General features: G+C 45.0%; 1 protein-coding gene and 1 long non-coding RNA gene across 18 annotated transcripts in view; one reads left to right on the forward strand and one right to left on the reverse strand.

Annotated features, from left to right (window-relative positions):
* LOC143646791 (transport and Golgi organization protein 1 homolog) overlaps positions 1 to 4,674 on the reverse strand; it is a 54,089-nt gene extending 49,415 nt beyond the window's left edge. For 9 of the 17 annotated variants that reach the window (XM_077116131.1, XM_077116136.1, XM_077116146.1 and 6 more), the window contains exons 1-2: positions 4,439 to 4,672; positions 4,255 to 4,338 (exon numbers count right to left, since the gene is read on the reverse strand). In XM_077116131.1, coding sequence (XP_076972246.1) covers positions 4,255 to 4,338; positions 4,439 to 4,468 — 114 coding nt within the window. In that variant the 5' untranslated portion in view covers positions 4,469 to 4,672. Of the gene's footprint in view, positions 1 to 4,254; positions 4,339 to 4,438 lie in introns of all 17 variants that reach the window. The other 8 variants (XM_077116148.1, XM_077116147.1, XM_077116149.1 and 5 more) reach the window with 5 other exon arrangements.
* Positions 4,675 to 10,282: 5,608 nt separating this feature from the next.
* LOC143645906 (uncharacterized) overlaps positions 10,283 to 27,262 on the forward strand; it is a 36,347-nt gene continuing 19,367 nt past the window's right edge. The window contains exons 1-2 of the long non-coding RNA XR_013157209.1: positions 10,283 to 11,196; positions 13,025 to 13,166. This is a non-coding gene — a long non-coding RNA (uncharacterized LOC143645906). The remainder of the gene's footprint in view (positions 11,197 to 13,024; positions 13,167 to 27,262) is intronic.

A 27,262-nucleotide genomic window follows, 5' to 3' on the forward strand; every position in this document is an offset into this window, starting at 1 on the left:
CCTATATAAAGAAAACTACAAAAAACTGCTAAAAGAAATCACAGAAGACCTAAATAGATGGAAGGGCATACCGTGTTCATGGATTGGAAGACTAAATATAGTTAAGATGTCAATCCTACCTAAATTGATTTACAGATTCAATGCAATAGCAATCAAAATCCCAACAACTTATTTTTCAGAAATAGAAAAACCAATAAGCAAATTTATCTGGAAGGGCAGGGTGCCCCGAATTGCTAAAAACATCTTGAGGAAAAAAAACGAAGCTGGAGGTCTCGCGCTGCCTGACTTTAAGGCATATTATGAAGCCGCAGTGGTCAAAACAGCATGGTATTGGCATAAAGATAGATATATCGACCAATGGAATCGAATAGAGTGCTCAGATATAGACCCTCTCATCTATGGACATTTGATCTTTGATAAGGCAGTCAAGCCAACTCACCTGGGACAGAGCAGTCTCTTCAATAAATGGTGCCTAGAGAACTGGATATCCATATGCAAAAGAATGAAAGAAGACCCATCTCTCACACCCTATACAAAAGTTAACTCAAAATGGATCAAAGATCTAAACATTAGGTCTAAGACCATAAAACAGTTAGAGGAAAATGTTGGGAGATATCTTATGGATCTTACAACTGGAGGCGGTTTTATGGACCTTAAACCTAAAGCAAGAGCACTGAAGAAGGAAATAAATAAATGGGAACTCCTCAAAATTAAACACTTTTGTGCATCAAAGAACTTCATCAAGAAAGTAGAAAGACAGCCTTCACAATGGGAGACAATATTTGGAAATGATATATCAGATAAAGGTCTAGTATCCAGAATTTATAAAGAGATTGTTCATCTCAACAACAAAAAGACAGCCAACCCAATTACAAAATGGGAAAAAGACTTGAACAGACACCTCTCAGAAGAGGAAATACGGATGGCCAAGAGGCACATGAAGAGATGCTCAATGTCCCTGGCCATTAGAGAAATGCAAATCAAAACCACAATGAGATATCATCTCACACCCACCAGAATGGCCATTATCAACAAAACAGAAAATGACAAGTGCTGGAGAGGATGCGGAGAAAGAGGCACACTTATCCACTGTTGGTGGGAATGTCAAAGGGTACAACCACTGTGGAAGGCAGTTTGGCGGTTCCTCAAAAAGCTGAATATAGAACTGCCATACGACCCAGCAATACCATTGCTAGGTATCTACTCAAAGGACTTAAGGGCAAAGACACAAACGGACATTTGCACACCAATGTTTATAGCAGCATTATTTACAATTGCAAAGAGATGGAAACAGCCAAAATCTCCATCAACAGAAGAGTGGCTAAACAAACTGTGGTATATACATACGATGGAATATTATGCAGCTTTAAGACAAGATAAACTTATGAACCATGTAATAACATGGATGGACCTAGAGAATATTATGCTGAGTGAATCCAGCCAAAAACTAAAGGACAAATACTGTATGGTCCCACTGATGTGAACGGACATTCGAGAATAAACTTGAAATATGTCATTGGTAACAGAGTTCAGCAGGAGTTAGAAACAGGGTAAGACAATGGGTAATTGAAGCTGAAGGGATACAGACTGTGCAACAGGACTAGATACAAAAACTCAAAAATGGACAGCACAATAATACCTAATTGTAAAGTAATCATGTTAAAACACTGAATGAAGCTGCATCTGAGCTATAGGTTTTTGTTTTGTTTTGTTTTGTTTTGATTTTACTATTATTACTTTTATTTTTTTCTCTATATTAACATTCTATATCTTTTTCGGTTATGTTGCTAGTTCTTCTAAACCAATGCAAATGTACTAAGAAATGATGATCATGCATCTATGTGATGATGTTAAGAATTAATGATTGCATGTGTAGAATGGTATGATCTCTAAATGTTGGGTTAATTTCTTTTTTTCCGTTAATTAAAAAAAAAAAAAAAAAGAGAAGGGATAATTGGAGATGAAGGGATACAGACTGTACAACGGGACTGGATATAAAAACTCAGAAATGGACAGCACAATACTACCCAATTGTAATGCAATTATGTTAAAACACTGAATGAAGCTGCATGTGAGGTATAGGTTTTTTGTTTTTGTTTTTTTTGTTTTTTTTCTTTCTATTATTGTTTTAATTCTTATTCTGTTGTCTTTTTATTTCTTTTTCTAAATCGATGCAAATGTACTAAGAAATGATGAATATGCAACTATGTGATGTTATTAAGAATTACTGATTGTACATGTAGATTGGAATGATTTCTAATTGTTTTGTTAATTCTTTTTTTAATTAATAAAAAAAAAAAAAAAAAGAATCTGGTGCATAAAATTGGGAAAACTCAGGTCAAATAAAGCTGCCAAGGGAATCCCATTACCCACAACAAGGACCCTTTGTGAGCTAAGCAGGACTGAACTGACACTTCTCTATGGCCTGGCCTTGTACCCACCCATCCCAGGCCCCCACTCCCTGCTTGCAGGCTATATGTAGCCCCCCTTTCCAGAACAGCCCCGTTGAGCTCAGGGTCTTTCCAATGTTAAGGGAACCCAGCTTGATGTTCCCACAGACCAGAAGTCCTTCTCTATGTCTACCCTTAGTCTCCATAGCTTTAGATGCCACTAGCATGTGTTCCTTTGTCTTCTAAAGAAGTGTTTAGGAACTTGAGCACAGGAGCACCGCTTGTGAGATGAGTGGGAGAATGGAGTCATGGTGTGGGCTCTGCCCAATCTGGGTCATCCACAGGGCAGGGGATGGAGCTCCATGGAAGTCCTACTCCAAGTCTGTTCTGCCCTTCTCTGACCCCAGTGCTGACCTGAGCATTGTGGTATATCAGAAAGGGTGCTGGGCTCAGGCTCAGGCAGACCTGGGGTGAGGCTGGAGCTGCCACCTACCAGCTGCTTGACCTTGGGCAAGTCAGTGTCTCCTCCCTGACTGCAGTTTCCTCATCTTTAACCTGGGGGGAGGGGGTATTTAAAAGGGTTCTTCTGAGGAGTAAATGATCTAGTAGGTCTAACACTTACAAACTTCAAAGTGCCCCACAAATGAAGGTCTTTCCAACCATTTCCTTATAACTTCACCCCCAGCTTGAAACTAAATCATGTCTTGAACATTGATCTCTGTGCAGGTTCTGGCTCTTGCTCTGATCCAGTCCTGGCAAGAATATTGTGAAGGATGCAGGACGTCCAATGAATCACTGCTAAATGCACAGCTGAAGAAAGGGAGAGTTCACATTCTAACTCAGAGTTCCGACCTCAGCTGAGAAGCCCATTGAAGGGAGGAGTGTTTGGGGGAGTCAAATGGGGGACAGAGCACAGATGTAGTTTGGGTAGACTTTAGGGGAATAGGAAAATGTGGGTCTGGGGCAGCTGGGGGCTCTGAAGCAGAGTTGGGGGAGTGCAGAGGGAAAGCGCTCTGAGGGTGGGTGCTAAGTTAAGAGGTGGAAAGGAGGAAGCCCATGGGGTTTGGGGTTGCCACTTTAAGGGCGAGATGAGGCCTGAGATGGGGGCACCATGCGGGGTGGGAAAATGAGGGCGCTCTGCCGGGTGGGAAGATGGGGGTCTGGCCATCACAAGTCCCTCCCAGGAGGGGATTCTGGTGCAGGGCGGGGAGAGGGATTAGGAGGCGCTCTTAATTGCCCTAATTGGCTCTAAGAAGCTGGATCCTATTACAGCTCAGGGTGCCCCGGGGTGCTGTGCTGGGAAGACAAGCTAATTTGCCATGCAAATCAAATCCTGCCTCAAGACGCAAGGCCTGCTTAACGTGTCCATTACACAGTTTACTTGTTTATATCTAATATCGGAACAGGCAGCCCGGGCGGGCAGCAGCGGCAGGCAGAGCGGCCCAAAAGCAGGAGAGTAAATTACCAGTAAGATGAGCTTTTCCAGCCTCAGCCGCTGTCACCACCCACGCCGGCCGGCTTTCCGCGTCCTGGGCACCCCCTCCCGCCTGCAGCGTCCCCTCTCTCCTTCTTGCTGTCCCGGTTTCTTCCTGTTGGTCTTTGAGTCGCCTTCACTCTCTTTGTCTTTCTTTCCCCCCTGTCTCTGTCGCTCTCTGTCCCTTCATCTCATCGTCTGTCTTTGCCTCAGCCCAAGTCTCTCTGGCTGTCCCCACCCCCACCCCCTTGGGTTTCTATCGCTCACTTTTGGCTCTTCTCTATGTTGCTCAATCTTTTCCTGAAACAGACTCTGGGACACCAAGCGGTGCCGTGTGACTGTGCGACGGTGTGCGGGAGTGCGTGGTGGCCCAGGCCTGGGAAGGCTCACCTGCGGGAGCCCCGATCCAGGCGGGGAGCTGGAGGCCGGCTTCTGGGCTCCGGAAGCTGCAGAACGACTGTTTTGCCAGCAACCCTGTAAAAGGTTTAGGAGGCAAAAGGGTGAGAAAGAAGAAAGGTGCACCAGGAAATTTAAAGGGGGGGGGGGTATTTTTGCGCTTCCGGGCAGAACTCACCAAACCCAAGATGGAGGGAGGTGAGTGCATGCGTGGGCTTTGGCACAGGCAGCTTTTAAGGATGGAGGTCAGGTGACGTCCGGAAGGGGCAGTTCATTAGTTCCTGAAGTCAGGTTGGGAGGGGCGACACAGCCTCCACAGCTACAGTTGCAGTGCCCTTCCCCGTTCCCCCGACCTAATACCCTGTTCCCGACTGCGAGGGGATGCGAGAAGACCTTGAGGTGTTCATAGCGAAGGCAGTTGTGACTGTGTTCGTGTGTGTGGCCACGTGTTTCTGGGCACGTGGGTGTGTGACTGTGGCCCTGCTTGTGTGCGTGCATGTGTGTGTGTGTGTGTGTGTGAATGCTTGTTTGGGTAGGTAAAATAAACCCAGGGAGAGGTTGCCCAGCCTCTTTCCAACACACCTGCTGGAGCCCCCTACCTCCTGGCCCTCTGGGTCAGACATTTAGACAGAGGGATGAAGCTTCCTTCACCTTTTTCACTCTTCTTGAGTCACAGGCCACTCTGCTTCCAGCTCCTTGAATGACTCCAAGGCTTTCGATGCCTCAGAGTCACCCACCTTGTCCACCATCAGAGTCCCTGCTCTGCTCTGTGCCTGTCACAGCCCAGCACTCCTGCACTGGTCTGGGCACCCGTCTGTGAGTCAGGCTGGTCTGGTTAGATGTCCCTGAGACCCAGGCCTGCAGCTGGCACCCCTGGGAGAGTTGGAGGCCAAGATAGAGCCAGAGTCAGAAAAAGGCTGAGAGGTGGAGAGGGATGAAAACTCACGCAGGGGTTAGAGAGTGGCCCAGAAAAACCGTCCCCATGGCAGAGGTAAGAAAGATAAGGGGAGGCGGGTAACAAGGGAGGGAAAGATGGATTGACCCATAGACATAGACACAGTCCAGGGGCCAGGCAGCAGGGAGACAGGAGCAGGTAGAATGGCTCAGGGACTGTGACTGGAGCACTTCACCTCACAGAGACCACAGATTTGGTATTGAGGGGCCATGCCAGACTGTGGAGCTGCTTGGAGCTGAAGGGGTGGGGGGGGAGCATGGGGGGCTCCCTAGCCTCTGGTCTCCCTGATGGGACACCTGCCCTGCAGCCTCATCCTGAGGAGGAGACAAGAGTCAGTCCAACGAAAGCCTCTGGCTTGGGCCTGTGGCTCCAAGAGGAGCCAGCACTCCCCACAAGGCTGGGAGCACCTTCAGGCCGCTGGGGCAGACAGGGCACATGGGGAGAGAAAGCTCCCACAGTCACTGATGTGCACAGCTGCTGCTCTCATGCCTGCTCCTGCACACACACTCGCACACCAGCACCACATGCCAGGATGGAGTCTGGCCAGCAAGGCTCCCACAGCCAGGCCCTAGCCACGATCCTTATGGCTGGGACTCCTAACTCCCTAACCTGCTCTCTAAGGGCTTGCCCTCACCCCAGGCCAAGGAGCCCTCTGACCTCTAGTCTCCTAGTCCCTCCCAGCCCTCTGGGACTCCTGGCCCCCCAATTTCTTCCTAGTCCCAAGAAACCTGGACTCCTCCAGTTCTCCAACTTCCTGGCACATATCTCCTTATCCCTGACCTCTGGTCCTAGTTGGTGAGTGAGGCGGGAGGGTGGGGGGGCCCTGATGGGTGGGGGTTAGGAGGGAAGGTGTGAGTCTGTATGTCTGTGTGAAACGGGGGCTGTTTAGATTAACAGATGGCAACAAATGGCATAAAATTATATACCCATAATGTCAGTTCACAACATTTTGTTCAATATACTTGATTTTAATAGCTTAACTGATGATTTGGCTTTTGGGTCCATATGGTGGGGAATGAAGCTGCATGGCACGTGCTCCAATCTGGTTCTTTTATCACCAAGGCCTGGGGGGTGGGGATGGGGGGATTGGTTGGGGGAGGAGAAGAGATACAGATAGAAAGAGAATGAGCTGACAGGAGGGGGCCAGGGAGGGGGTGATAGTAGGGACTGGAAGGGGCTGGACCATGGCTGGGTGGAGAAGGATGTCTAGGGACAGTGTGGGAAGGGCTCAGTCGGCCAGGACAGCCAGCACTGTCTCCAAGAGCCCTGGGCCCCATGGCCGAGTGCAGTAGGATCCCCTGGGGTTAAGACCACAGATCAGTTTCCATGAGTGCTGTCGCCTGAGAGTCTCTTTTTATCACCTCAAAAGTAAGACCCAGACCCCCAGCTCCCAACCTCTGGTGTTATCCCTATCACTTCTGCCCAACTTACTAATTTGTGTGTGGATGTCTAGGTGTGCCTGCTTGCTTAGGGGTATGTGCGAGAATGTCCATAAGATTGTGTGAGACAATTTAAGTCACCAAGTACCTGAGTTTTACTCTGAGCAATGGTGAGGGTGTGGACGAATGTAGGTCAGTGGCTCTTTCTGACTGGGTATGAGGATGACTGTGAGAAGGGTGCCTGATGTTTCACGTCTGGCTGGGATGTGCAGAAATGTGAATGACTGTGAGTGGGAGTTTGCATGGCAGTGAGTGTGAGTTGGTGGATGTGCCTGAGTGTGGCTGTGATGGAACTGATTTGTGGAATTGTGTAGCTGAGAGCTGCGTACAGGTGTGGCTGAGTGTGTGAGTGTTTCAGGTGGGCTGTGGCACACAGTTGGTGCTCACACAATGTTGGTGAATGTGTGCATCCAGCCATGTCACAGTGGTCAGCTCTGGGCATATGCGTTCACACACACAGAACACTTCCCAGGGTTACCAACACACACACACACACACACACACACACACACCCCGACTGGGCTGTGCCTATGCCCTTCAGGGACCCCACCCTGCACTCTCTGCAGACAAAAGACAGGTACCCCACTGTGCACCCCCTTCCACATCTCCTGGCTGTGGCCCTTGGTGTCTGGTCACCTGCCCTCTGCCTGGCACTCAGAGAGGAGAGCTGGACAACTTCCTGGCTGAGGTCCCCACCTCCCCAGTCTCAGTCCCACCAGCATGGGCCCACCCACCATCCCCTGTCACCCATCCCAGGCACGGAGATGCACCAGCCCCGCCATGTGCCATGAATCTGGGCCCCAAACAGCACCCATCACTCACATCACAGCCTTATCTGTCCCCTGTTGGGTGCCACCCACTGGCTCCAGAATGGGGTCACCAGGAGTCTGCCTGGGGTGGGACTTGCACAGGTGGGGCCTAGGAGTGGGCTCTCCCCACAAGCTGGGGAGCCCTGTCCCCAACCCCAGCCATGGGTTTTGTGTGTGCTGCGGCTGCTGGGCTGTGCTTGGGATCTGGCCTCCTGTCTCAACACTTGCATGTCTCTTCCACTGTCTAGGTCCCCACATCTTCACATGGCCACCTTTCCTCTGCCACTCTGTCTCTGCCTCTCTTCCATACTCCTGCTTTACTCTCCTTGTGTGGCCACAGCTCAGGGCTGGGCACAACCCTCTTGGGTGGCCTTCTCCTTTGGGAAGTTCTGTTAATAGCCTTCCCAGCAAACCAGCAGGATTCTTCATGGTAGGGAACAGGCATCCTAGCTGGTGGTGGGGGGTGGCTGGGTCTGTGGCAGGGCCCTGAAGCAGGGATAAGTATGCTAGCTGCTCTTAATGCCTCTCTGATCTAGTGTCCCTACTCCCTTACTCCCCACCAAGCCCCCATCTCCTTCTCAGGCCATTTGGTCATTCATTTGTTCAACAATCACAGAGCCCATATGTGGTGCCAAACACTGTGCTGAGGTGAGCAAGATGTTCACAGACCCTGCCCTCAAGGGCCTCACCATGTAGGAGAGACTGGTGCAAACAGATGAAGATGCTGGTGTTACAGGGGTTAGGAGAGACAGTCTAAGAGAACCCAAAGGAGACTTGAGGCTGTAGATAGGAGTGTGGGGCCTGGGGAGAAGCTTTATAGAGAAGGGGTTCTCAATGTATGCAAGACACTCTATTTTTCTATTTACAAAAATAATACTTGCTTAGTACAGAAGCCTTAGAAAGTCCTGAAAAGATGAAAAGAAAGCAAAAGCAAAATCTAGCCTTTAAAGAATATTGGGGGAAGTCTTGAGAGATGAGTGGAATTTCACCAAGTGACCAATGTGGAGGTGGTGGGGAAGTTAGGGGAGGAGAGGGGAGTTTGGGGAAAAGCCTTCAAGGCAGGGGTGGAGGAGAAGGAGTCAAGGCACCCTGGCATGAATTTGAGAATGGTGGTAGCTGTAAGCAGTTTGTGGGGTGGAAGCCTAGGGGTCCCATAGGCTGGCTGAGTTTGGTTTCTGTTCTAGAAGTGAGGAGGAGCCACTTGAAGGATCATAAGCAGGTGAAAAGCAGGATCCTGTTGTCCACTGTAGAACAGTCATTCTGGAGGCTGAACTGGAGGTGACTGAAACCTGAGGCAGGGTGATCAGTGAGGAAATCAGCAAAGTTACCTGAAAGAGAATGAGACCATGATTGTGATAGTTCCAGGGGAGAGGAAAGAGGGGGACCATTTGGAAGAGAGAATGTTTAGGATTGGAGATGTTATGTGGGAGTGGGAGAGAGGATGGAGCCAAGAACGAAACCCAAGCTTTGGCTTGGTCAACAGTGTGTGTCACTCTGAGATGGGAAACTTAGAAGAGAAGCAGGATTGGGGTGGGGTAGGGCTAAAAGGCTGAGTGTGGTTTTGGACATGTTGAGTGTGAGATGAAAACATCCCAATGGGAATATTCAATTGACAGTGAAATACACAGCCTGTAGCTTGGGGATGAAGATTTGAAAGCCATTGTTCACTTCTATTTACTAATCAACGAGTATTCATTTATTGAGCATCTCCATCAGCTTGGGCTGGGCATGCAATGGTAAATGAAATGCAATGTATCCTGTTCTTGTGTGGTTCACAGGCATCTATGGAGAGAATCTGAAGCCATGTGAGTGGACGAACTTTCAAGAGGAGAGAGGAAGGTGCTAGAGTGCCGGTATCTCAGGCCTGGGGGGGGGGAGGGCAACCACAAAAGATTGCAGGCCTCTTTTATTCTCTCAAATAATGTAAGACCAAGTACATTTGCTGCATTATCTTCTTAGACATGCTTTGACTTTATGTGTCCTGTGGTCCCATTCTCCAGGTGTGCTCCCTGCTTGTGTACCCATGGACACTCACATACGAGTGTGAGGCAGCCAGGCTCCCTGTCTACCTTGCTCCCATACACGTGGGGTACTGGAAGAGAAGTCCAGCAGACTCTGGTTCTATGAGACATGTATACATCCTTCTTCAGCTCCTACCATCATTTGAAAGAAACCAAGACCCCATGCTATGGTCTTCAAAGCCCTTCCTGATCTGGCATCTGCCCAGTTAGCCAGTTTCATCTCCAGTCAAGCCTCCCCAGTGTCCTAGCAGCCACCTTTCCAAAAATGAACTGCCAGTCCCCGATGTGCCCCTACCCTTTCCAGCCTGTAAGTTTTGCACATGATCTTTTGCTTAACACCATCTTCTTCTCCCAGCAATCAACGCAGCTAACTCTTAATGACCCAGCTCAAGTGTCTCCCATCTGGCTGGGAGTCTTCTCTGGTCTGCCAGAGCCCCTTGAGAGCACTTTCTGTTCATCTCTATAGCCCCAGTGCTTGGTGTAGTGTTGGGCACATATTAGGTGCCCAAAATTATAGGCTGTGCACTGGGGGTAGGGCTGGTATTTTGAGATAGGACCAATGTTGGGGAAAGCTGATGTGGGGTAAGGTTAGGAGTTGGGGTAGGGCTAGGTGTTGAAAGTGGGGCTGGGTGTTGGGGCTGGGCTGGTGTTCTTGGGTAGGGATAGATGTTAGAAATGCAGTGTTGAGAGGTAAGCAGGAATCTAGGTGTAGATTCCCAGAAAGGGGTCTGGGTATTGAGGGGACATAAGTGAGTGGGGAGGGATGTGGGAGGGAGTTGGATTTGGGAGTGTAGGAGAGAGTCCCTCAAGACCTCTCCAGGGTTCCAACTTTTAATGCTGCTGATCCAGCTCTTCCTCAGTAACCATCTTCTCCCCAGAAGGAGAGGAGAGGAGACCCAGGGAGAAGAGCCTAAAAGGGTGAAGAAGGATTTTCATTATGAAGTTAATTAGCTTCAGAGCTGCTGCACCTTTCAGGATGAGGAATTAGAGGGATTTAATTGCTTTATCAGCCTTCCCTTTGATTTTCAGCAACCAGGCCGATTCCATTTAACTGCCACAGATGAGGAGAAAATTGATGTGCTCACCTGCCTCCAAGCAGAAAGAGAGAGAGAGGGGAAGAGGGAGAGGGGGAGCCAGACAGACTAGCAAACACAGAGTCTGCAGATTAATGAAAACCAACAGCATTTGCTCACAATTGGAGATGAAGTATGCCCTGGAGGAGTTTGGAGCTGTGCATGTGGCTGTCTATATGTGGCTCTGTGTGAATTTGTGTGTGCCACCATGCAAGTGTGTTTGTAACTGTGCACATTGGCATGGGTGTGCCTGTGAGTCACTTGGTTGACATGGACGTGGGTGTGTGGCTGAATGTTGTTATTGAGCTGTGGGTAAGTGGCGGTAGAGTATGTGATTGTTGCAAATTCCCCTGGGTATGGAACAGTAGAGTGCTGACTTTGCTATGTGTGTAACCATGAACACAGGTGAATGTGTGTGTGTCCTTATACAGCTAAGGACTGTCAAACTGCTCATTTTTTAGTTCATTTGTTTAGCAAGTCCTGGATGAGTTCCTACTAAGAGGCCAACACAGTGCCTTGGGGCAAAGAAGAATAGACTCAGTCAAATAGAGGAGACAGACTGATAAATAAGTGCATTAGTTATAATACGGTGCTACAATGGATTGTCCTGGGAGCATTGTTCTGGAAGGTGCTTAAAAGGTAAGAAAGCTTCTAAGTAGAGAAGGGATTGATGGGATTGGGTACAGGAAGGACCTCACAACCGGAGGGAACAGCATGTGGAGCACAAGGGAAAGCTGGAGCTATTCAAAAGGGCAGACCCCAGAACAGGGAGAACTCAGGGTCATGCTAAAAAAAAATGTGAATTTTTCTTGTAGGGTATTAAGCGGGAAGTGACCTTGTCAGATTTTTGAGTTAGAAAGGTCTTTCTGGCTGCTACATAGAGGATGGGTTAGAGAAGGCAAAACTGGAGGAAAGGAAAATAGTTACATTTTGCCAGTTGCAAACTTCAGGGGAGTCATCATAAGGGCCCCAGGGAAGAGAGAAAACAAATTTGATAGAACAGGCAGCATCCAAGGAAGGAGATGGGCAGAAGAAGGTGTTGAAGTTTCTATTAAGGAGGAAAATCAAGATGTGGGATCAGAATGATTCAGTCTTGGACATGTAGAGTTCAAGTTGCCATAGGATACTCAGGTTGAAGCATCCAGCAGACAGCTGGATCTGGGTCTGGAGCTCAGGAGAGACTCTGGCCTGGGGGTAAAGAGAGGTGAATCATCAGCATGTGTAGGTGATGAATAATGCCAATGGAATGGATGAGACTTCTCAGGGAAGTGTTGAGATCAAGAAAAGAAGAGGGTCAAGGGCAAAAGCTGGAGATCACTTATATGTATGAGAGTGGAGGAAGAAAATAAAACAGGGAAAGATGCTGAAGAATCAGACAAAACAGAGGAAAACAGAGAAAAAGTTAGGAAAGTGAGAACATTGCTGAGTTCTGTTTTAGATATGTTAAGTTTGAAGTTTGCTATGAGGCATTGGTAGAGGATTCCAGGGGGCAGGACCTAGAACTAGGAAAGAGTTCTCAACATAAGTGAAGGTTTGAGGGTGTGAAATTCTTGGTTGAATCTGGTATAGGTGGTATAAAGGATGAGTGGGTGGAGTAGAGGGAGGCAAGATTGGAGAAGTGAGTCAGGTTATGGAGGGCCTCATATACCAAGCTACAATTTAGCACTTTAAACTGAGGGCAGGAGTTATTGATTGTCCTTAATAAGAAAGATGATGTGATCAGATCTACATTTTATAAAGATCACTCTTAGTTTGATTCTCAGTTTTGATTTTGAGTTTGTTTGATTTTCCCCCAAATCAGGACTTGAGATAAGGACTTGGGTGGAGGGCAGTTTATTTGGGAGGTGATCCAAGGATTAGTAATGAGGGACTGGGGAAAGTAAAACAGAGAAGAAAGCTGGTTGCCACTGTGGGTAACTGGAGCTCAATCTTTGGGGACACAAGGAGGAAAAATTTGCCTCAGAATTGTTCCTCTAAAGGACTGGGCATTTATCTCATTTGTCTACTGACTAAGGTTCCACACTGGTTGAAGATTACCCTGGGGCTATTACAATGCTTTTTCTGGACCAGCTGAGCTGAAATCAGATGTGGAGTACAAGGATGAGCTGGGAGAAATAGTAAAGTAATTCACTACATCCTGGTAGTAATTTGGGAGATGAACTAGAGGGGGAGAATTTGGAGGCAGAGATACCAGTGAGATGATTGTAATATCCAGACAATTCAAGATGAAGAATGTAGGAACTGACTGAAGGAAGGACTATCTTGGTGGCATTGAATGAATAAGGCCAGAAGATCAATAAGGCAGTTCGTGTTTGTGGTAGACAGAATAATGATCCTGAAAGATGTCCAAGTTCTAATTCCTGGAATCTATGACTATGTTATGTTACAGGCAAGGGGGGAATTAAGATTGCTAATGAACTTCAGTAGATTATTTTGGATTATCTGGGTGGGTCTAATCTTTTCACAGGGGTTCTCCTAAGTGAAAGAGAATGGCAAGAGGTTCAGAGTCAGAGAGAGATTTGAAGATCCTACACTGTTGGCTTTGAAGAAAGAGGAAGGGACCACAAGCAAAGGAATGCAGGTGGCTTCTAGAAGCTGGAAAAGGGAAGGTAATGTATTCCTCCCTAGAGCCTCTGAAATGAACACAAGCCTTCCAACACTTTGATTTGAGCCCAGTGAGATTCATTTCATGTATCTGATCTCCTGGACCATAAAATATTAACTTTGTGTTGATTTAAACCAAGTTTGTGGTAATTTGTTACATCAGAAATAATAAATTGATATGTACTAAGGCCTAAGAAAAAGGGCTCTTGCACGATTTCCAAGATTTCTAGCCTGTGTCAGATAGAGAGAGAATTATTTACCAAGGAAGGGAAAAGAAGTAAATTTTGAAGAGATTCTTTGAAGCTATTTCAGCCATGTTCTTTGTGTGGCTGGGGGGACTTCCACATGGATGTATCTAGTGGGTGTATGGAAGCCACATGGGGGAAAGATTTTGGGGTAAAGGAGTTCTCACTGTCATGGTACTCAAAGCTGTGAAACCAGATGTGGTTACCTGGCAGAGGGTGAGAACAGAAACTTGGGGGGCAGGCCATTGTGTTGAGGATGAGTGAGGAGTTGCTGGTGGCAGAGGCTGGGTCTCTTGATTTCTATCTCCCCTTAATGAGCTCTTTGAGTTACAGTTTTGGGTCTGTGGCCTTTACTCTTCCTCCTCCACTCTCCCCCCGACCTTCCCCAGGTTCTTGGTCTCTCAGGAGCTGACCTGCAGGGTTGCTCTGTTCTGTTGTGTGGGTTGTGTATTGCATATCTCCAAGGGGTATCATTCACACAGTAAACTGTAATATGAATGTGGTGCTCTCCTAGAGTTGTCAGTATACAACCTTGCCAACAGTACATGATGACATTGTTGGCCTGTTTAGAAAGACAGAGAGTGGGACTTTCCTTTGCTTCCAACCATATATCCAGACAATGAGCCCTGGTTTGAATCTAGGATGCAAAAGAGGTTTTGGGAGCAAAGCCTATACACAGAGTAAGAGCACCTCTAGAAGGATGGGGCCGTGGACGTCCAGCTGTCATGGGTCCAGGTCCAGGCCCTCCTGTCAATCCCATCCCTTGGGAGGATAGCTCTTGCCTCTTTCCCCACCCTGTTGGCAGCCTTTTGATTAGAATGTGGACTCTAACTTGGAATTAACCTGATTAATGTAATGAAGGCAGGGCCAGCTCAGCACCACCTGGTGATGGGGTGAGATGGATTGGGAGCGAGGGTGCTTGGATGGAGGTGAGGCTGTAATTGCTGCGTTTACTGCTACCTGCCTCGCTGACCCTGCTGTTTAGCCCATTAATGATGATGCACAAGCCTCACTTTCCAGTGATAATGACAAAAAATCCTGGGGGGGGGCATAGGAGGAGGGGAAGGGAACTGGGGGGCTAGGGTATAAAGGAGACATGGATCTGAGGATGGGGCCATGGTGGGGGTAAGGGGATGAGGGGCCAGGCCACAGAAGCAGGTAGGGAGACAGAGGTACAGAGGTGCAAGATGGGGGCTTGCTCTAAGCCCCTGCCTTCTTGGAATAAATCTCCATCCAGGATCCTTCCCCACTACCCAGCACTGAAACCCAAGCAGGGACCGCTACAGCAGGCAGAGTTCTCTGACTGGACAGGAAGCCAGCACCATTCACTCCACAATTCAGGGGGCCTTCCTGGAGGAGGGACCTTGGAAAGAGAATAGAAAGCACAGGCAGTGGGCAAGGACTGAGCAGTTCCTTTCCCATCACCTTTAGCACCCCCTTGATGCAGGAGGTGAGCATGTGTGGGATCAAGGCAGAGCTTTTAGGGGTGTAGACTGGGCACACATATATGCACTCATGGACTCAGCTCAAAGAAACTGGGTAAAAAAAATCAATGGGAAGGCTTACTTTGATTAATTCCTCCCTCATGCCCCAAAGAAATGAAATGGATTTCCCTAATCTCATCTGGCATCCCTGCCTGTATTTTACCCTCATCCATATATGTCATTCATTCATTCATGATAATCAAGGGTACTGTCCCCATTCTGCTGCAAACTTATTGATCCCCAAAGGGCAGACCACTTGCCATCTCAGTTGTCTTCTCTATCAATGAAGGGGATGGACCAGGTGGTCAGTTCTGATATGTAATGGTGCAGATTCCACACATCTTTACCAACACCCACAGTCTGTCTTGACAGCTATGTGTGGATGGGGGTCATCTCAGCAATCAAGGTCCTCTCTACCTTTGGCCCTTGGAGCCACTCACCTTTCTCCATGACTGGGCAGCCCTGAGGACAGTGGGAATGTCTTTCCAGCCTACTCTGGACTTCAGCTGCCCACACCTCTGTTCTAGTTTTTCTTAACTGGTCAGATTTGTGGGTCCACATTAAGCTCACAGGCAACAATAGCTCTTTGTCTTTTCTTTTTCATGGTAAATCAGGACTCCCTCAAGTTACTCTGGAGCAAGTGACTTAGTAAAACAAATTCAGGACTTCATATTTATCTCTTAAATTTCATTATGTTAAATTTGACCCATTATCCAAGCTATCTGTGGGGCCTTTATTTTCTCATCCACCATTTGACAAGTTGTGCATCTTCTGACACTCTGATGAGCTTGAGGTCATTAATAAAAAGATAGAGGAGGAGAGGGAAGAGGGCTGGGGACATAAATGAAATCAGAAAGAAAGATAGTTGTTAAACATTGAGATGGTATAATCTAGAAATACCTAGATGTATAATAATAGTGACTAAATGTACAAATGTTAAAAATGTTTTTGCATGAGGAAGAACAAAGGAATGTCATTATTGCAGGGTGTTGAAAATAGATGGTAATTAATATTTTAAAATGTCACCTTCTCTGTGAGACTAAAGCAAAAAATGTTTATTTGTTACAAAATTTATATTTGACCAGTGCATTTCCTAATATAACTTATGTAGATAGTTTGATTAACCACCATAAGTACTTGGAATCTCAGGTAGGACATGAGATTTTGCTGGTTTGTCCAGAGTGATACCCCCAAAGAATCCCAGAGTGATTCAATCAGTGGGTGGAAAAGTATTTGCAAAGCCCCCTATGGGGAATGGTGAGAACAGGGAGAAATTCAACTTCCCAAAGTTGAATTCTTGATATTCTCCTAAGTAGTGTGGACAACCAAAGCTATAGGCTGAGCCCCTAGTCTTGGGGTTTGTTCATATGAAACTTAACCCCACAAAGGATTGGTCAAGTCTACTTAAAATTTAGGCCTAAGATTCACCCACAAGAGAGCCTCTTTTGTTGCTCAGATGCGGCCTCTCTCTCCAGCCAACACAACAAGCAATCTTACCACCTTCCCCGTGTCTATGTGGGACATGACTCCCAGGGGTGTGGACCTTCCTGGCAATGTGGGACAGAAATCTTAGAATGAGCTGAGACTCAGCATCAAGGAATTGAGAAAAACCCTAGAATGAGCTGAAACTTAGCATCAAGAGATTGAGAGAGCCTTCTCAACCAAAAGGGGGAAGAGTGAAATGAGACAAAGTGTCAATGGCTGAGAGATTCCAAACAGAGTCAAGAGGTTATCCTGGAGATTATTCTTAGGCATTAAGTAGATATCATCTTGTTATCCAAGATGTAATGGAGAGGCTGTAGGGAACTGCCTGAAAATGTAGAGCTGTGTTCCATTAGCCATGTTTCTTGAGGATGATTGAATAATGATATAGCTGTCACAATGTGACTGTGTGATTGTGAAAACCTTGTGTTTGATGCTGCTTTTATCTACCTTGTCAACAAATGAGTAGAACATATGGAAAAAACAAATAATAGGGAGAACAAATGTTAAAATAAATTTGGTTTGAAATGCTAGTGATCAATGAAAGCAAGGGGTAAGAGGTATGGTAGGTATAATGTTTTTTTTTCTTTCATATGTTTGTTTTTTCTTTTTTTATTGTCTTTTTAATTCTTTTTCTGAATGCAAATGTTCTAAGAAATGATGAATATGCAACTAAGTGATGATATTGTGAATGATTGATTATATATGTTGATGTTTTATTTGGGTTGTTAATTTTTTTATTAATAAATAAATTATTTAAAAAGATAGAGGAGGGAGGGCCAAAGATGTAGTAGTGGGGCAAAGCTCTAGAAATTTCCTTTCAGACTTATAACCATCTATTTTTTGACACTTTCTTCATTTTGGTTTCTGGTGTCAAAATTGTGAGCCTACACTGGTTATCACTCTGTGTGCATGGTCTCTACTTAGTGCCCACATACTACTAATAATATATTTTCCAGCCAGAATAGAAATTCCACGAGGGCAAGAACCATCTTTGTCCTGTTCATTACTGAGTGTCCAATGCCTAGTTCTCTACTTGAGACATAGAAGTTGTTTAAGACAGAGTCATTGGGAAAATAAATGACTTCTCTGGCAGAAATGAGGGTGGTCACGGGGTCAGGGTGGGATAACTGTGTGTGCTACTGTGCAAAACTTTAGGAATGTTAGTACATGTTACTGTCCCCAAGCACCCACCTCCCAGCCTTTGCCACTGGACCTTTGAAGAGAAGTGGTAGAGAAGAGAAGGGGATTTGATGGAACATTTTCAGTAAAAAATCTAGGGTTCTTCTAGTGTGTGTATGTGTGCATATTTATGAGGAATACTTTGCACTATTTAGCTTTAGATGCATTGGAGCTTCAGGGGGAACTTCCAAGTGGAGGTAGTCATTAGGCAGATGGAAATATGAATATCAAGTGTGGTGGAGTGATCTGACCTGAAGACAATAGATTTAGGAGTTGTCAGTAGGCATATAAGTGGTTGAGGAAGCTGAACAAGGGGCCATGATGCCAGAAGAAGGGATCAGGCCTGAGGGCTGTGGATGGACTCCTAAGGAACAACAGCATTTGAAGATTGGGGTATTTGAGGGAGCCAGTGGTCAAGACCAAGAAATTACCATCAGAGGCAGGAAGAAAACCAAGGGAGATTGTTGTCAGAAAGGCAAAGGAGGATCAAGAATTAAGAAGGTGGGAGTGGTCATCAGTGTGAAATGCTTCAGCAATGCTGAACAGGATGTGACTTGAGAGAGATGACATGGGATGTCCAAAGGCAGGACAGAAAGACCTTAGGAAAAACACCTTCCCTAGGGAAAGGGAGGCAAAGTTCAGGTAACAATGGACATAGGATTGGAGATAAAAGAGGAAAGCAGCAAGTGTAGGCTATTCTTCCAGGAAGTGTGGTGATGAAGGGAAAGGAGACTGAGGTCCTGGGAAGACCTGGGCTGGGGGGAAACAGGGTCAAGGGGCAGTGAGGTGAGCATGTCTGTGGGGTGGAGTTGGGGAAGAAGGCAGTGGAGAGAGGAGAAGAGCTAGAGCAAAGTCATAAAACAGCCCTTAGGAATGTCAAAACTGCAGGGTGTTAAAAAATAGATGGTGTCATGGTTAGGGACAGGTGTCAACTTGGCCAAGTTGTGGTACCTGCTCATCTGATTGGGAAGCGCTGGCCTATCTGTTGCAATGAGGACATTTCATAGGATTGGGTCATGATCATATCAGCTACCTCCACAGCTGATTCCATTTGTAATCAGCCAAAGGGGAGTGTCTTCTGCAATTAGTGATGCTAAATGCAATCATGGGAAGCCTTTTAAGGAGGACTCAGAGGAGACAGGTTGCATTCCTGCTTTGGCTGGTGAGCCTCTCCTGTGGAGTTCATCCAGGCCATCCATTGGAGTCATTGGCTTCGCAGCCTGCCCTGTGGATTTTGGACTCTGCATTCCTACGGTCACATGAGACACTTTCATAAATTTTATATTTGCAAGTGTTCCCTGTTGATTCTGTTTCTCTAGAGAACCCTAATTAATACAGATGGTAATTAATATTTTAAAGCTTTAACTTGTTTGTGAGACTAAGGCAAAAAATATTTATTTGGTACAATATTTATATTTTTACTGGTGCATTTCTTAATATAGCTTATGTGGACAGCTTAACTGAACACCATAAGTACATGGAACCTTGAGTAGGACATGAGATTTTGTAGGTTTGTCCAGAGTGATGTCCCAATTATCCCAGAGTGATTTGAACAGTGAATAAAATAGTATTTGCAAAGTCCTCTTGGGGGAATGGTGATAAAGGGGGAAAGTTTAACTTCTCCAAGTGGAAAATTCTTGATATTCTCACAAGCAATGGGGACAACCAAAGCAATAGGCTGAGCCCCCAATTATGGGGTTTGTTCATATAAAACTTAACCGTGCAAAGGATAGGGTAAACCTACTTTAAATCAGACCTAAGAATCACCCCAAAAGAACCTCTTTTGTTGCTCAGACATGGCCTCTCTCTCTCAGCCAACATGACAAGCAAACTCACTGCCCTCCCCCTCACATGAGACATGACTCCTGGCAACATGGGACAGAAAGCCTAGAATGAGCTGGGACTCAGCACCAAGGGATTGAGAAAACCTTCTCAACCAAAAGGGGGGAGAGCTAAATGAGACAAAATAAAGGGTCAATGACTGAGAGATTCCAAACAGAGTTTAGAGGTTATCCTTATGCATTAAACAGATATCACCTTTTTAGTTTAGGTGTAATGGAGAGGCTGGAAGGAACTGCCTGAAAATGTAGAGCAGTGTTCCAGTAGCCATGTTTCTTGAAGATGATTGTATAATGATGTAACTTTTGCAATGTGACTGTGTGATTCTGAAAACCTTGTGTCTGATGCTTCTTTTATCTACCATATGGACAGATGAGTAAAACATATGGATTAAAAGTAAACAAATAATAGGGGGAACAAATGTTAAAATAAATTTAGTAGATTGAAATGTTAGTGATCAATGAAAGGGAGCAGTAAGGGGTGTGTATGTTTTTTTCTGTTTTCTTTTTATTTCTTTCTCTGAATTGATGCAAATATTCTAAGAAATGATCATGATGATGAATATACAACTATGTGATGATATTGTGAATTATTGATCATATATGTAGAATGGAATGATCATGTTAAGAATGTTTGTGTTTGTATGTTGGTATGTTTAATAAATAAAATTTAAAAAAAAAACAGCCCTTAAGTTTATAAAACATCCCTGTATCTTCCACAGATCCTGTTGAAGATATTGTCCATCATGTTATTCAGTATCCCTTTTAGAAGGAACCACGAGAGAGCCAATATGGCACAGACATTGGAGTAAGCACACCTGCGTCTGAGTGGCTGGTTATGCCTGCTGGGGCTCTGATCCTCAGTTTCTTAACATATAAATTGGGAAAATAATACCTAATCTATAGGGTTGCTTTGTAAATTATATGAGATAATGGATATTCAGCCTTTCATATAGTGTGAGGCCCACAGAGCTGAAAAGGAGGGAGATATTACTATTATTTTTGTATCATTAGGAGTTCAGTTGCAGGAAACAGAAATCCACTCTAGTAAATTAAGCAGAAAGGGGAGTAATATTGAGAACTGAGGGGGCTCTAGGCTGCTTCTCAGGAGTGACTCCCAGGGCCATGCAGCAGAAGTGGCCCCCAGGGGAGCCACATCAGGAAGGAAGAGAACTGTTGACCTCAAGATCAGAGCTAGTGGATCCATTCAAGGGTCAAAACACCACTGTGACTGCTGAAACTGCCTCTCATGCTTTTGAAGCTATTGACTAGACAATGGAACAGAGTTGTAGAAACACCTCCTGCTTCTGATGCTGTGTGATATTAATCAGGCTGCTTAATTTGTTGGAGCTCAGTTTTTCCATTTGGAAAATGGAATGCATTTTAGAAACTGTGCTCACATAAAACTATGAACTCCTCTTGGGGAGGATAGTGGGCTGAATTATGCCTTCACTCCTCCCACCCCAAAAGACATGTTCTTATCCAAATTCCCACTACCTGTGAATGGGACCTTATTTAGAAAAAGGAAGTTTGCAGAAGTAATTAAGTTAAGGATCTCAACAGGTGATCATCTTGGGTTATCTGGGTGAGTCCTCAATCCAATGACAAGTGTCCTTATAATAGACAGAAGAGGAGAAGATACACATATAAAAGAGAAGGCCATATGAAGACAAAGGCAGCCAAAGCTAAGGAACACTTGGAGCCACCAGAAGTTGGAAGCGGCAAAGAAGAACTCTCCTGTAGTTTACAGCAAGTTCCTGTGAACAACTTGATTTAAGAGTTTGGCCTATAGAATTATGAGTGGATAAATTTCTGTTTTAAGCCCCTACATTTGTGATCATTTACTATGGCAGTCACAGGAAATTAATGGCGGCAGGGAGGGTGCCCTGACCCTACCTGAAACCCCTGGGTCTAGGATGGTGTGGTAGTTAGATTCAGTTGTCAACTTGGCCAGGTGAAAGCACCTAGTTCTGTTGCTGTGGACATGAGCCAATGGTAGGTGAATCTCATCTGTTGCTAATTACATCCGCAGTCGGCTAGGAGGCGTGTCTGCTGCAATGAGTGACGTTTAACTTAATTGGCTTGTGCTTAAATGAGAGAATGCAATGTAGCACAGTCTAGCAGCTTGGCATTCCTCATCTCAGCACTTGCAGCTCAGCCCGGGCCCTTGGAGATGGAGAAAGAAATCACCCCGGGGAAAGTTGTTGGAACCCAGGGGCCTGGAGAGAAGACCAGCAGAGACCATCCTGTGCCTTCCACGTAAGAAAGAACCTCAGTGGAAAGTTAGCTGCCTTTCCTCTGAAGAACCAACAAAATAAATCCCCTTTTATTAAAAGCCAATCTATCTCTGGTGTGTTGCATTCCGGCAGCTAGCAAACTAGAACAGATGGTGACTGCCATGAGTCACACATCCTCAAAAGATGCCTAAGTGAAACGAACACACAATATATGGCATTTTAAAGTGATATTGGGAACTTCTTAAGGGAAGAAACTGCTTTTCACAGTATCTAGACCAATGCCTGGACAAATGGTGCTCCATACCTTTGGGCTAATTAATGGGTGAATATATAAAATAATAAACAAATGACATAAAAGGAGGTGGCATTTTTTGTTTACCACTTGTTTTAGTTCCTAAGCCACTGGAATTCAATACACCAGAAGCAGAATGGCTTTTAAGAAGGGGGGATTTATTAAGTTGCAAGTTTACAGTTCTGAGGCTGTGAAAATGTTCAACTTAAGGCAAGGCTATGAAAATGTCCAAATTAAGTCATCCAGGAAAAGATACTTTGGCTCAAGAAGGTCAGTGATATTTGAGGTTTCTTTCTCAGCTGGAAAGGCACATGGTGACATCTGCTAGCTTTCTCTCCATGCTTCTCCAGTGGCATCTCCAGGGCTCTGTCTATTCTGTTGTCTCTAAAGTTTTTCCAAAATGGTTCCCTCTTAAAGGGCTCCAGTAAGCAACCCCACCTTGAATGAGTGGAGACACATATCCATGGAAACCATCTAATCAAAAGGTACCACACACAATTGGGTGGGCCACATCTCCATGGAAACAATAAAAAGATTCCACCCAGCAATATTGAATGAGAATTAAAAGACATGGCTTTTCTGGGGTGCACAATAGATTTAAACTGGCACACCACCTATAGAGGAGGAGGGAGGAACCATAGCCTTTTCACGCCACTTGTGAGCTCCAATTTCTGTAGCCAAGGAACCCATGACCATGTCAAAGATGAGAACATGGAGGAGAGGCTGACGGTCAGGAACTGGGCTTGACTCATGACCTAAGGGTGCTCTGGCCTTGGGGGCCCAATGGTGATGAGACTCACAAGAAGCTAACTCTTTGATTATAACATTAATTTATTGTTCAGGGGCTCTGGGAGGTGGTCCTTACCAGGCTATATATATTTGGAGGCTTTTTCCAGTACCTGTCCCCCTTTTTGGTGGCTGGGAGACCCCATTTGTAATGCAAAGGCTTCTGGTGGGCAGGTATTTAGCAAAAATAATCCAGTGGTATTTTGACACTTGAGGGTCTGGGGAGGAGGCCCTGAATAGGGGCTTCTGGACCTCCTGACCTCAGAGGGAAGAATAGCTAAAGTCATGGTGTCCCAGACAGGACTGCATGGCCGCCCCAAAGTCCCTGACTATACCCCCAGGTTCTAGACTCTGCTGATTTCCCCCAGGTGACATGCCTTCTTCCCTTTTGGTCCTTCCCAATTCTCTGCATGGAAAGTCCACAGTCTCTGGTTTTTCTCCTGACATTAAGTCAGTCAGTAGCAGTTCTTCCTTTTTGAGTTGAAGCTGATTCACCCCCAACCCTTTCCCGATTCCTGGAGGATCTAGATAAAGTGACCTTGTCCTAGAACATGACAGAGGAATGTAGGGAAAGTTAGATCAAAGGAAGGATCTTGGCAGTCCAGCTGGTTCCTCTTCATGAGGCTGTTACACAGTACTGGGGAAAGAGAATTAATTGATCTGCAAATTCACCTTGAGTACCCTGGATACAGAGAGGAGGAAGAGAAGGGTATTCCTTTGTTTTGTTTGTTTCTGTGGGGACAGGACCTTGTGTTTCTATGAGCGAGGTTGTCATTAGCTCTAGCTGCTGGAAATGCAAACTGGTGTCACTCTCAGAGGATAAGGTAAAGGAGCTAAAGATCATCTTGCTATATTCCAGCTTCCCAGGGGCAGGGAAGGAAGGAGTAACCTGGTAATTTTCTAGAAGGAAGATAGGGAAGCAGGAAGGCAAAAACAGGAAGAGATGTCCAGCAAAGAAGGAAACAACACACACCACTGTACCCATGCATGAACTCAGAGACTGTCACCCAAGGCAGAAAGCCAGTTGCCTCACTTGGGGAAGTGTAGGAACAAGGCAACTGCCCTTGGCGCTGGTGGTGAGTGACACTCTGAAAGGCCCAAGGAGGGTCCCAAAAGGCCTTCTGTGGTTTGCAACTGAAGCCTGGCAGAAACCTGCCCATATCTGTCTGTCCTCCCAGCTGCTGGTTGCAGAATTTTGTGGCCCTGGCTAGGAAACTAAAGAAATGTGAGTACATTGGGTATGTGGAGAATGGCTTTTTATCTCTTATGGCATTTAGAGTTTATGCTTCTGGAAAGAAGGATGAAGAAGGGGAGTGAACAATGAGCTATGCAGATGGTGTCAAAGATAAAAGGCCAAGATGTGCTTTTGGGGTACTGCCCCAGGGGTGGTTGGGAACTTTTACAATGAGAGCACCTCTGATTAAAGAGTTGTAAATTGCAGTTTCATGATGGGGTGACAAGGAAAGGAGAAGCCCAGATAAATCTTCAAAAGTGAATGCTACAGGGGCCGCAGATGTGCATGGTGTGTAAGAGGGTGTGATGGGTACGATGCAGGGAGTAAGCTTTTGGGGTCAGGCAGTACCGGTTTCATTTTTTCACTAGCTATTTATTAGTTGCATGATTGAAAATAGTTACTTATCCCTCAGAGCCTCAGTTTCCTCAACTATAAAATGGGACTAGTAACACCCACCACCCTCAGTTGTTGCGGGGATTAAATGCAATGACGGAGACAAAGCCCTCGAAATTGTGCCTACAGTCACCCCACACTCTCTTTCTCTCCTCTCTCTCTTCCTTACAGTGGAGACTGAAATTCTCAGGGAGAAGAGAGACTGGTATGAAGAATGTTATTTGTCCTCCAAGATAGCTACGTACAATTACCAGAGTCTGGGAAATCAATCTTGACTTTTTTTTTCCCTTTTAATAAGGAAAAGGTTCAAATAAGCAGGCAGGGCTTGAGTCAGAGGGTAGAGTTCCTGGAATGAGCAGAAGGTGGATGGCCTTCATCCAGGGGACTGAGGATGCAGCCTATGGATTGGGTATGAGCTTGGAGTTGGCCACCACTTATGGTTAGAAACATGTCACCTCCTCCAGGGCAGAGAGGCTGGGTCATTTGAGAAGAGCATGGGGAGAGAGAGAATTCAAGGTTCTACTGTGCCAGCATTAATTGGTCATAAGGCAGTTTGGTTAAATAGAAATTGACCTTTTTTAAAAAAGCTGTTTTCCTTCATTACATCAGTTATGAATGTTAATTGAAAAAAAAAACCTGGAAAATTCAGATATGTAAAGAGAAAATATCACCTACCACCCATTTTGGTGTATAGTCTTCCAGACTTCATATTTTGTATGTACATGATACACTTTTTTAAACAAAAATAGAATCATATAAAACATGTTTTTGAAAACTTTCTTTTTCACTTAATGTATTGCAGACAATTTTTTCTTGATGTACATCTAGTTCTCTATTCTATTTCAGCATTGTTAATTGCCACAAAGTATTCTACTTTAATTTTCCAATAATCATTTATTGATGGACACCAGTGTGCTTTCTGCTTTTATAAACAATAATGCAAGGAACATCCTTGAGTACGTATTTCTAAATCCAAGAGAGGCATGGGAAGATATGTGACCACCTAGGAAGTTTTCAGAATGGGTCAGATTGTGCGAGGCCTTGCACAGGCCATAAGGAAGGGGAGTGACCAAGGAAGGGGGTGCCGCCTTGACACAAAACTGCAAGGAGCACCTGAAAGGAGTAGACACCTGGCAGGGGAGTGGGTAAATCAACCCTGCACACATCCTAAGGTACTAACAGGACATCTCTCCAAAGTGCATTGTTGCAAAAGGAAAGCAAGTTGTAACACAAAACATATGGCATGATGTTAAAATACACAGTTTGATGATTTATACAGGCATTTTCCCTCTTGAGGTCAGAAACACAACCCTTCAAATTAGTTGTTCTATGTGAAAATGCTAAGTGGGAGCCCGTTTTCCATTATTTTAAATGGAAAAAAATGATAATAGGTTATATGTCAACTTGACTCTCTGAACTGCTTTCCAGAACTGTACTAAAACCCAGTGAAATGTCCATAAACAAATAACAAATTATTAAGTTCAGATGTCAAATGCTCAAAACATTGCTTCTTGTTTACCAACAATGCATATGGTTGTAACTAATGGTTGCTTTGTTAGTGATAATAAAGCTTCTCAGCCTTGACCACACTCATCTCACATCCCCTTTGTTGACACTTTTCAAAATGTCTACACATGATTCTACCAGTCCAATTCTATTTGAAATGTAGTTGGGATTTTTTTTGTACACGATTATGGTTTAAAATGCTGTATGGCATTTTGGGGATGCAAATGCTATACACATTTTTCCTATATAAACAACAGCTGAAAAATGTTATTGTGAGCTACATGTGTTCTATAAAATTTAGATATTAAAAATCAAAAGATACTATTGGGAAATGTCAGCGGGGGGATATGTCCTGCAATGTATGCCAAAATAGTTAAAAACATGAAACCAAATCGTAAGTTTTTGTAGGTTCATACATGCGTGTGAATGCAGGGGCAAAGGTCTGGAAGACTATACAAGCTGGTAATCATGGAGAAGGGACTAGAATTGGAAGACGTAGTCAAAGAGAGCTTTAGCTTTATCTTTAATATTTGAGTTTTAATGAGAATGTATACATGTATTATGTATGTGAAACATAAATGAACAAATTAGTAAATAAATATAATTTGTTTAATGCCCAGGACAATCTTTAAGGTAGAAGGTTATGATGTTAATCAGAGACAGAGAGAACAGAGTTTCCCTTCTTTCCAGAGTGTCAAGGAGAATAACTTCAAGCCAGTAATAATAGGGGGAAAAGTCATAGTAAAAATGATGCTGAGGCCCAGATAGATATCAAGATCATATGTGAGCAGGAACTTCTTGTAGGTGACCTTTGGGGAAACATGGAAGATGGGGTGGGTGAGGGGTGCAGGAGCTGGAGGTGGACAAATACTACCATTACACACAGCAAGGAGTTGATAGTGGATTTGGAAATTAAGGACTATTCAAGATTGATGTTGATCCCTGGCAAAATTCTAGAAGGGATTATCATATTGGGCCCTGGCATTGCTTAGCAAGCAAAATGGCATTTGGTGGAAGCCAGCATGAGTTCTCTAAGAACATATAAGAAAGAATAAACTATCATGTTTCTTTTGTTGATTCAGAATACCAGATGAAGAGGTTAAGGAATGCAATGGTCGTGCTTTTTGCTTTCAGTAGGGTATGAGACAGTTTTCATATTTTCCTTGTGGATCCAATGATTAAATCTGGGCTGTGTGGTGGCCTTGCTTGGAAAATTTGTAACTGTGACTTACTGTACTTGAACAGGTGTGCTGAAAAGGCTGATGTCTGGGAGGCAAGAGTTCTTTGTACTTGTGACTCAGCCCTGGCCATGAATGTTTCTATCAGTGACTCAGATGAAGATGTAGGTGTCCAGCTCATCACATGTACAGACGACACAAAGGAACAGGATCACTAATATACTGGATGACAGAATTGAGATTC

This window comes from Tamandua tetradactyla, chromosome 9 (genome assembly GCF_023851605.1).
Source record: "Tamandua tetradactyla isolate mTamTet1 chromosome 9, mTamTet1.pri, whole genome shotgun sequence".
Classification (NCBI taxonomy): Eukaryota; Metazoa; Chordata; class Mammalia; order Pilosa; family Myrmecophagidae; genus Tamandua; species Tamandua tetradactyla.